The sequence below is a fragment of the Acanthochromis polyacanthus genome, chromosome 4, assembly GCF_021347895.1.
Source record: "Acanthochromis polyacanthus isolate Apoly-LR-REF ecotype Palm Island chromosome 4, KAUST_Apoly_ChrSc, whole genome shotgun sequence".
NCBI classification, from domain to species: Eukaryota; Metazoa; Chordata; class Actinopteri; family Pomacentridae; genus Acanthochromis; species Acanthochromis polyacanthus.
This window is the reverse complement of record NC_067116.1, coordinates 4,877,558-4,888,658: the sequence shown is the minus strand read 5'-3', so window position 1 is coordinate 4,888,658 and position 11,101 is coordinate 4,877,558. Positions and strand designations below refer to the sequence as shown.

The 11,101-nt window shown below is 45.6% G+C and overlaps 1 protein-coding gene across 1 annotated transcript; it reads left to right on the top strand.

Moving 5' to 3' along the window:
• The first annotated feature begins 3,984 nt into the window (after positions 1 to 3,984).
• On the top strand, positions 3,985 to 9,969 carry dbt (dihydrolipoamide branched chain transacylase E2). Its single transcript, XM_022209077.2, has 11 exons — positions 3,985 to 4,104; positions 5,859 to 5,991; positions 6,349 to 6,424; positions 6,924 to 7,105; positions 7,177 to 7,304; positions 7,381 to 7,630; positions 7,786 to 7,952; positions 8,029 to 8,106; positions 8,183 to 8,374; positions 8,463 to 8,534; positions 9,360 to 9,969. The coding sequence occupies exons 1-11, from the start codon at positions 4,060 to 4,062 to the stop codon at positions 9,525 to 9,527; spliced, it is 1,491 nt and encodes a 496-aa protein (XP_022064769.1). The 5' UTR covers positions 3,985 to 4,059; the 3' UTR covers positions 9,528 to 9,969.
• The last annotated feature ends 1,132 nt before the right edge of the window (positions 9,970 to 11,101 follow it).

Genomic DNA, 11,101 nt, shown 5'->3' with positions numbered 1-11,101 from the left:
CACACAATAATACAAAAAAGAGACAAAAAATTACACAAGAAGCTCCAAAGGGACAAAGAATTGACACAAACGAGACAAAAAATGACAAGAGCGAGAAACAAAACAACAAAAACATAGGCAAACAACACACGCAAGACATAAAAACATTTTAAAACACTACACAGAAAAAAGAAATAATGCAAAAGATAAAACGACAAAAATGAGACAAAAACACAAACAAGACAAAAGGAAACATAAAACGACAAAAACCAGAAACAAAGTGACAAAAACGTGAAACAAAACAACAAAAATGAGAAACAAAATGACAAAAACATGAGACGAATGACAAAAGTCGACAAAAATAGACAAAAAAACAAAAAATTACAAAAAGGAGATTAAAAATGACGAAAAAATAGACAAACAACATGAGATAAGACAAAAAAGAGACAATACATTAGACAACAAAGTTACAAAATTTCAAAAAAATGCACAAACGACACAAGCGAGATAAAAAAGAAAAACAAAACGACAAAAACATTAGACAAACGACAAAAGTCAGACAAAAACAACAAAACAAGACAAACTACTACAAAAATAAGACACAAAATGTCAAAAATATGCAATCTAGTATTTTACTTTATGATCCAAACAACTTGTCATGGTCTAGAAATGATTTTAAATTTATAGTTTTACTAATGTACAATCTGCAGTTAATGTCTTCTCTGTAATTTTTACACTTTGAGGACCGGATTGGACCCTCTGGAGGACCGCTATTGAACCGCGGGCCGCATCTTTGACACCCTTGCTCTAAAGGCTCTCCGGTCCGATCAGATCTTCTTTTCCTTTCAGCTTTTAATGTAGCCGCAAGGGGACACAAGCCAGTGTCTTATTATGCCGGTCTCAAGCCCGGATAAATACAGAGGGTTGTGGCAGAAAGGGCATCCGACGTAAAACGTTGGCCAAATCAAACATGCGAATCAAATGTATGACTTCCATACCAGATCGGTCGAACAACGACCGCCATCAGTTCTGTCGACCTACAGGGTGCCGGTGCAAAATGGACGACTGTTGGTCGAAGAAGGAGGGGAGGAAGGTGTGTTCGTAGGAAGAGAGAGAAGAGGAACACCAAGAGTCTAGGACTGAGAGTAGGGACTTTGAATGTTGGAACTATGACAGGAAAAGGTAGAGAGCTGGTTGACATGATGCAGAGGAGGAAGGTGGACATACTGTGTGTCCAGGAGACCAGGTGGAAAGGTAGTAAAGCTAGAAGTTTAGGAGCAGGGTTCAAGTTGTTCTATCATGGTGTAGATAGGAAGAGAAATGGAGTAGGAGTTATCTTGAAGGAGGAGTTTGTTAGGAATGTCCTGGAGGTAAAAAGAGTGTCAGATCGAGTGATGAGCCTGAAGCTAGAAATCGAAGGTGTGATGTTCAATGGTGTTAGTGGGTATGCTCCACAGGTAGGATGTGAGCTGGAGGAGAAGCAGAAATTCTGGTTGGACCTTGATGAAGTGATGCAGAGCATCCCTAGAAGTGAGAGAGTTGTCATTGGTGCAGACTTCAATGGACATGTTGGTGCAGGAAACAGAGATGATGAGGAGGTCATGGGCAGGTTTGGTATCCAGGAGAGGAACGCAGAAGGACAGATGGTGGTTGACTTTGCAAAAAGGATGGAAATGGCTGTAGTGAATACTTTCTTCCAGAAGAGGCAGGAACATAGGGTGACCTATAAGAGTGGAGGTAGGAGCACACAGGGAGACTACATCTTGTGTAGACGGTGTAATCTGAAGGAGATCAGTGACTGCAAAGTAGTGGCAGGTGAGAGTGTAGCCAGACAGCATAGGATGGTGGTGTGTAGGATGACCCTGGTGGTGAAGAAGATGAAGAGGGCAAAGGCAGAGCAGAGGACCAAATGGTGGAAGCTGAAAAAGGAAGAGTGTTGTATGACTTTCAGGAAAGATTTGAGGCAGACTTTGGATGGTCAGGAGGTGCTTCCAGATGACTGGACAACTACAGCAAATGTGATCAGGGAGACAGGTCGGAGAGTACTTGGTGTGTCATCTGGAAGGAAAGGAGATAAGGAGACTTGGTGGTGGAATGAGGAGGTGCAGGAGTGGATCCAGAGAAAGAGGTTAGCTAAGAAGAAATGGGACACTGAGAGGACTGAAGAGAGTAGACAGGAGTACAGGGAGATGCAGCCTAAGGTGAAAGTAGAGGTGGCAAAGGCCAAACAAGGGGCTTATGATGACTTGTATGCTAGGTTGGACAGTAAGGAGGGAGAGACTGATCTGTACAGGTTGGCAAGGCAGAGAGACAGAGATGGGAAGGACGTGCAGCAGGTTAGGGTGATAAAGGATAAGGATGGAAGTGTGTTGACAGGTGCCAATAGTGTGATGGGAAGATGGAAAGAGTACTTTGAAGAGTTGATGAATGAGGAAAATGAGAGAGAATGAAGAGTAGAAGAGGTGACTGTTGTGGAGCAGGAAGTAGCAAAGATTAGTAAGGATGAAGTGAGGAGGGCATTGAAGAGGATGAAGCGTGGAAAGGCACTTGGTCCTGATGATATACCTGTGGAGGTATGGAAGTGTCTCGGAGAGGTAGCAGTAGAGTTTCTGACTGGGTTGTTCAACAGGATCTTAGATAGTGAGAAGATGCCCGAAGAATGGAGGAGAAGTGTGCTGGTGCCCATCTTTAAGAACAAGGGAGATGTGCAGAGTTGTGGCAACTACAGAGGAATAAAGCTGATGAGCCACACGATGAAGCTATGGGAAAGAGTAGTTGAAGCTAGACTAAGGGCAGAGGTGAACATCTGTGAGCAGCAGTATGGTTTCATGCCAAGAAAGAGTACAACAGATGCAATATTTGCTTTGAGGATGTTGATAGAGAAGTACAAAGAAGGTCAGAAGGAGCTGCATTGTGTCTTTGTAGATCTGGAGAAAGCTTATGACAGAGTGCCCAGAGAGGAACTGTTGTTTTGTATGAGGAAGTCTGGAGTGGCAGAGAAGTATGTTAGAGTGGTGCAGGACATGTATGAGGACTGTAAGACAGTGGTGAGGTGTGCTATAGGAGTAACAGAGGAGTTCAAGGTGGAGGTGGGAGTACATCAGGGATCAGCTCTGAGCCCCTTCTTGTTTGCTATGGTGATGGTGATGTTTGCAGATGACATTGTGATCTGTAGTGAGAGCAGGGAACAGGTGGAGGAGAAGCTAGAGGCGTGGAGGTTTGCCCTGGAAAGGAGAGGAATGAAGGTTAGCTGCAGCAAGACGGATTATCTGTGTGTGAATGAGAGGGACCCAAGTGGAAGAGTGAGGTTACAGGGAGAAGAGATCAAGAAGGTGGAGGATTTTAAGTACTTGGGGTCAACAGTCCAGAGCAATGGAGAGTGTGGAAAAGAGGTGAAGAAGCGTGTACAGGCAGGCTGGAACGGCTGGAGAAAAGTGTCAGGTGTGATGTGTGACAGAAGAGTTTCAGCTAAAATGAAAGGAAAGGTTTACAAAACTGTGGTGAGACCAGCCATGTTGTTTGGTCTGGAGACAGTGTCCCTGAGGAAAAGACAGGAGGCAGAGCTGGAGGTAGCAGAACTGAAGATGCTGAGGTTCTCTTTGGGAGTGACCAGGATGGATAGGATCAGGAATGAGTACATCAGAGGGACAGCACATGTTAGAGGCTTTGGAGATAAAGTCAGAGAGGCCAGACTGAGATGGTTCAGACATGTCCAGAGGAGAGAGAGTGAATATATTGGTGGAAGGATGCTGAGTTTCCCACTGCCAGGCAGGAGGCCTAGAGGAAGACCAAAGAGGAGGTTTATGGATGTGGTTAAAGAGGACATGAAGGTAGTTGGTGTGAGAGAAGAGGATGCAGAAGACAGGTTAGATGGAGGGAATTGATTCGCTGTGGCGACCCCTGAAGAGAAAAGCGGTCCGATCAGATCTGTTCCTGAAAACACTGGGTGATGTTCCTAGTCTGACCGCAGGATGGCAGAGTGACCTCCATCCTCCGAGCCTCCTACCGGAGACAGAAGAAGAAGAAGCTGCGCGGTGATTGGCTGCTGAGAGGGGCGTGCAGCGGTAGCAGAGAGGGACGATGGCGGCGGTGACCAGAGGCTCCTTCAGTGTTTTCAGGCGGCTGGTAGGAAACTAACTTTAACAACTTGTCACCGATTAACGGCGGCTCTGCTGCTAACAGCCGCTAATGCTAACAGACTGCTCCGTGTAGCTTAGCCTGCTAGCTGCTTGCTATCTGTGATGCTAACTGACAGAATGAAATACAACCAGACTCAGAGCTAACAGCTAACTAGCAGCCTGCTGCTGGGTCACTGAGGCTGACAGCGGTTAAAAGCTACCAGACAGGTGTTCAGGTGTGTGACAGGTGATGAAAGTGTTCTCTGAGATGCTCAAGTTCATGTCAGGTACTAGTTAAGGGGTTCTCTGAGGTATTGAGGTTGATAGCAGGTACTAGTTAAAGTGTTAAGAGGTTTTCAGGTGTATGGTCGGTACTAGTTAAGGTGGTTGAAGTGTTCTCTGAAGTGCTTGATTTATTGAAGTTATTTATCAATCTATTAATTAATATTGATTTCCGAGATTCAATATTTTATTGCACATTGATCAACAGAGTTCTGCTCTAATTTCCTGTTGAGCTTCATTCCTACTAATCCCTGCATCAAAGTCAGACTGAAACAGGGTTTCTGCAGGGCTTTAAAAAGCCTTAATATTCATTAGAGTGGTTTTGTGAAAATTAAGGCCTTAAATGGCATTAAAATCAACAAATTTCAATCTCAGTGGTAATATAATACCTCCTGCAGTTCTTAAGAAAAATATTTGACAATAATAATATAATTTTCTGTAATTATAGACTGCAGTTAGGCAGGTAGGTGCATCTGTGTAAACATGCCAAAGCACTGCAATGATTGTTCCGGCTGGTCGGGTACAATTCCCACAAACTGCATGTTTTTAAAGTGGCCGGCAGGTGGACCAGGTGGTGGAGAGCTGGGAAATGGGGAAACATAAATTCCAGCAATTTGTTGAGTTCACGGTCGTGTCAATAACATTTTTACAGTATAGCATTAAAGTGCATTGATTTTGACTGGTCGATTTCTGCAGAAACCCTGTAAAAAAAAAAAAAAAAAAAACTTCAGTTCAGAGCATCTCTTGGAGGATCGGTTCAAATTATCGTACCAGAATGTTTTACTTAATGTAAAAATGAATCCACAGAGCTTCTTTCACCTTCTAGTTGTGCTTTTTAATTATTTTGTTGTATTTTATAAAGCCGGGTTTAAACTGCCACTTCTTTCATTAAGACTGTCTGAGTTTTTATTCACATAATTTTAGGTATTTTATTGTGTAGTTTGTCTTTTACGTGTCATTTTCTGATAAGATGTTATATAAATAGAGCGGCTGGCTGTGGATATCTGAGCTGACGCTGAGTGTTACTGATGTTTTTCTTTATGTGTTCATTGAGCCACAGTCTGTTGTTTTAGCTGGAAGAACAAGTCGGTCAGAGTCTCTGCATGTGATTTGTTGTTGTTATGAATCCAAACTACCTCCAAACAGCACATGATGATCTGTTTCAAAGGTTGGTTTTTGGTTTTTCTGCTCTTGTAGCTCTGCAGCATGACCACTCTCTGGAGACTGGGTTGTTTAGGAAGCGCCTGAGTTTTCTGTTAGCTGAGCTTTTTAGTTTTGCAGTTTATTGAACTTCAATAAGCTAAAATGAAGATTAATATTTTTTAACTATGCAGCCCGACAGTAGAAGCTGAAAGTTTCAGTCTGTCTTTGTGAAGTGACGCCTGTACCTGTCTGTTAGAGCACAGCTGATCTCTAACTGTTGTTGTTCAGGTGATGTGTACCTGTACAGGTGAGCTAACCGTCCTCTCTACCTGCCAGGTGAGTCAGCAGTACCGCCGTCGGTGTTTCCGGCTGCAGACCTTCAGATCTGTCAGAAACCTGCAGCCGCTCAGCTCCACATGGGACAGAAAGTTGCAGATGTTCAGCTGCAGAACGCTGCACACCGCCATGGGTAAGTCCACCAGCACCAGCTGACCGGTTCTGAATCGGTTCTGTTTCACTGGTGGAACATCTGAATGTGTTTCCTTGTTTCTAGTATAATTTTGTTCAGCCTGTTGTTGTGGAGTCTGTGAGCCTTGTTCAGTTCACCAAAACACACCAGGAGCCACAACGAGCTGCTGGTTTGTTTCATCAGGAGGGGATGCAGTTACCATGGCAACCTGCCAGTCGCAGCGAGTTATTTCCTGGTTGTTCCTGGTTCAGTTTGTGTGTGACTCAGAGAATCCAGATCAGCAGGTTTCAGCTTCCATCAGCAGAGTCTAATGATTCTGTCTGAGACCTGATGGAGACGCTGTTCTTTGTGCTGCAGTGAATCACGGACCGATCGTCCAGTTCAAACTGTCCGACATCGGAGAGGGAATCATGGAGGTGACGGTGAAGGAGTGGTACGTTACCAGAACATTACCAGAATGTTACCAGAACCACCCGTAAACCACAGGAGCAGCTCTTAATTAATCTGCGCAACACATTAAAGCCCAACTGCTAAACCTTAAAACTATCCTGATGCTGCAGGAAGTACCCTAGAAACTACCCTAATACCACCACAACTGCCCTGATACATCAAAAACTACCCTAACACCACCAAACCTACCATGATACTGTAGGAAGAACCTCGATACCACAGAAACTACCCAACTACCACCAAAACTACCCTGATATGTCAAAAACTACCCTAATGCAGCTAAAACTGCCCTGATCCTACAGATACTACCCTAACAACACCACAACTACCCTGAAATGGCAGAAACTATCCTAACACCTCTAAAACAACCCTGATACAGCAGAATCTACCCTGACATCACCAGAACTACTCAGAACTGTCCTGATGCTACAGAAACCAGATTGAGTCCTGCAGTGTTTCTGACCTTCGTCTTTCCTGGACAGGTATGTGAAGGAAGGAGACAAGGTGTCCCAGTTTGACAGCATCTGTGAGGTTCAGAGCGACAAGGCGTCGGTCACCATCACCAGCCGCTACGACGGAGTCATCAGGAAGCTCTACTACGACGTGGACGCCACTGCGCTGGTCGGCAAACCGCTGGTGGACATTGAGACAGAGTTGAATTCAGGTGAGACATCAGAACCCGGTCCACTTTGTGTCCTGGGGTTCTGCTGAGACTAACATGTGACCGCTGTTCAGAGGTGATTCAGGAGGAGGACGTGGTGGAGACGCCTGCCATGGCCCGAGAGGAACACACCCACCAGGAGATCAAAGGACACAAGACCCAGGCCACGCCCGCCGTGAGACGCCTCGCCATGGAGAACAACGTGAGTCTGTCCCCCCAGTCTGTTCCCGACTCTCCCAGTGTCCCCAGTATGACCTCTCACTGGTCTGTTTCTTCAGATTAAGCTCAGCGAGGTGGTAGGGACGGGTAAGGACGGACGCATCCTGAAGGAGGACATCCTGAACTTCCTGGCGAAGCAGACGGGCGCCATCTTGCCTCCAACTCCATTCCAGGAGATCCAGACTCCGCCCCCTGCTGCCTTCATTACTGCTGCTGCTGCCAGGCCAGCCAGCGTTCCACCAGCTGTAAAGCCTCCACCAATCACCAAACCTGTCTTCACCGGAAAGGACGTGACAGAGCCGCTCAAAGGTCAGAGGATGGAGGGGACGCAGGGACTTGACCTGATGTCTTCTCCACACGTTAAACCCTCCACCTGCCCTACGATGGCCTTCACAATGCCTTTTCTTACTGTGTCTCTGGTATGTCTTAACATGTCTCTGACTTGTCTCACCGTGTCTGTCCAGGTTTCCACAAAGCGATGGTGAAGACGATGACGGCGGCGCTAAAGATTCCTCACTTTGGTTACTGTGATGAGGTGGACCTGAGCCGACTGGTGTCTCTGAGGTCGGAGCTGAAGTCAGTGTCTGAGAGTCGGGGGGTCAGACTGAGCTACATGCCGTTCTTCATCAAGGTGAGATGCCGACACGTTGCTGCTGATTGGCTCAGAGGTTGGTGTTGATGCTAACGCTGTGCTCTGATCGGTCCAGGCCGCCTCCCTCGGCCTCCTCCACTTCCCCATCCTCAACGCCTCGGTGGATGAAGCCTGCCAGAACATCATGTACAAGGTAAGACCCGGCCCCTCAGGTGCAGGGCTCCTGGGAAGGTGGTGGTGTCGAGGTGTGAACTTCCTTTGTCCTCCAGGCGTCTCATAACATCGGCCTGGCGATGGACACCAGTCAGGGTCTGCTGGTTCCGAATGTGAAGAACGTGCAGCTGCTCAGCGTGTTGGAGATCGCTCAGGAGTTGAACCGTCTGCAAACGCTGGGAGCTGCTGGACAGCTGGGTGCCGCCGACCTGAGTGGAGGAACGTTCACGCTGTCCAACATCGGATCAGTGAGTGCAGCAACACAAGAAGAAACACAACAGAAACACAACAACAACACAGCAGCTCTGCTCTTTAACATGAATGTGTTTAAACCAGATCGGAGGGACGTACGCCAAGCCGGTCATTCTTCCTCCTGAGGTCGCCATCGGCGCTCTGGGAAAAATCCAGGTGAATTCAGACCTTCATCAGGTGACCTGAGGACTGAACTATGAAGCCAGTCTGATGTATCTGACTTTTAGTGTAAATTGATTTGACAAAAACTACAACCTCAGTCAGAGTTGAGCAGTATCATGAAGGTGTTTGTGACTCTTTTGCTATAAATAAACCGATGGAGTTCAGCTGCTTCAGTCATCGGGTTGTTGTAATGGAGAACAACGAGGAAAATAAGATGTGACAGTAAAATGCTGCTACTGCAAATACTGCAAGACTGGAATGCTGGTAGAAAACTGGTAAACATGCGTCATGTATTTTATCCATCATCAGCAGCTGAATATACGTAGATTTCCATGGCAATGGGATGCATCCAGTGTGGGAGATCTAGCTCCATATACTATCTGTTACCATGGGGATTTAGCTTTGCAGCATCAGTTGCCATGGAGATCTAACCAGGTGAAAAGAGAACCACCTTCATGACGCTGAAAACTCTGAGTTCAGTAAACCTGCTAACCCACTAATCTGTCTTCATAGTTCAGCCCTTTGAACATCCACAACATCAACACTCATTAGACTCTGCAGCATCTTTAAATGTAAAAGTTCAACAGTTTCATCCTCTGAACCCCAAAACCTGCTGCTTTGTATGAAACAGTGAGAACTAAATGCAGAAACACAGCTTAGTTTGGAGTTTAAAACTTCCGTGTTTGAAGTAAGCGATGTGATGAAATCGGCTTCATGAAGACTAAGACCAAAAATGTGAAACACGTGACACAACAGAAAGTCCTCAGGTGTTTCTGATGAAGCTCCGCCCACTCTGACCTCATCCGTCTGCCTGTCCAGGTTCTGCCGCGGTTCGATGCTGCCGGTCAGGTGGTCCGAGCTCACATCATGCAGGTGAGCTGGTCGGCGGATCATCGCATCATCGATGGAGCCACCATGTGCCGCTTCTCCAACCTGTGGAGGGACTACCTGGAGAACCCGGCCAGCATGGTGCTGGACCTCAAATAGACAGGACGGTTTCCCATCAGCCCCGGGGAGGACGCCACCGACCGCCACTCCTGTTTCTGAGGCCTTCACACTCTGTCGTTTCCTTGTTGCCTTTGAGGGGGTGGGGGGGTCAGTCGGTCATGGTGTTACCGTGACGACCACACTCTGAGTGCAGGTAGACGTAGGTAGTTTGGTTTAAGTGAACTTTATCTGGACTTTAGGTTTAAACTGCAGACTTCTGAGACGTTCTGTGGCTGCTGGACGACAGGAATGATCTGAAATCGTCTGTCTGAGGTTTGTTCTTCATATTCAGTCAGAAAAACATCACGAGGTCTCAGGAGGGTTTCACAGTTAGTAGCTTTATCCAAAAGCTTCTGGAGCTTCTGGATTTCTGAACATGGCTTTTGGCTGATTCATGCTTCCTGTGTGCAGAACCGAATCTGTTAAAACCACAGTAATGACATGTCTAATTGATGTTCTTCTACAGGTGTGATGATGGAGAACCTCCTCATTCAGTCTCTGGTCACAGGTTTCTACGGTGCGTGTTGAAGGTTTACGTCGACCTTCACAGATTTGGTTGGACAATGAATTTACTTCACGGGACACAGAAAGCATGAATTGGCCTCTGGGTCATTCCAGGTGAAATGAGCAGATATTCCTTGGGGGTGTTGCTGCACCATCTTCAAATTAGTCCTAAATTTGCATGCCATTAGATAGTCACGAAAGTACTTTCTATGCAAAATTGTAGGCCTGTAGCTCAAATAGTTTCTGAGTTGTGGGGGTCTGAAATTTTCAGAATTTGGGCTATAAAAAGCCTCGCCAGTGGTTTTTGCATCTTTAAGTGGTTATTTCTCAGCCTCTAGACATACCAGAGAGCTGTGAGTTGGTAAACAAGGCCTCTGCATGTAGCTAGTGCCCCACAAACATCCCCAGGTGTTTCCCTACACTCTGCAGGCCATGGGGGCTTGATAAAAATGCTAAAAATTAAGAGATACCTACTCACGAGTGGGGTTTGGGACGTTAAAAGTGCTAGAAATACTGCACAGAAATGTTCTAACACCCCTGGGTTCCATTCTACACAAACTTGTGTGATAACTTAGCAAACTGGAGCTTTCTAGGTGCCTCAGTTTGGAAAATATGAGCTCCCAAAGTTGGACGAGATTTTTAATTGGCTATTTTTGGTGGCAAAAATCTCAGTGTGGGACAGGTACCAGAGACCCCAAATTTTTCTACAAGACAGTTCCATCTGTCTTCTATCACTGTACAAAAAAGCAGCAGGGTTATATTTGTAGTTACTGAGATATTCTTACTCAAAATGGCATGGGTGATGTCAAAATCGTTTCTTGCTTTTCACTACTTTAAATTGGGATACAAGTATTAGTAGTCATTCCAATGGTAGTATTATGTATGTTTTGTTCTTTGTTAAAGGTGACTACCTTCAAAAAGTGTAATGGTAGAACTTAGGTATACATAAGTTATAACTTAGATAGAGGTTCTTTTGCTTGTAACATGACATTGTACAATTAAATTTTAACATTTTTAATCCCACTGCACTGATACTGTAAAATTCAACATTATTGTTGTATTTTTAAATT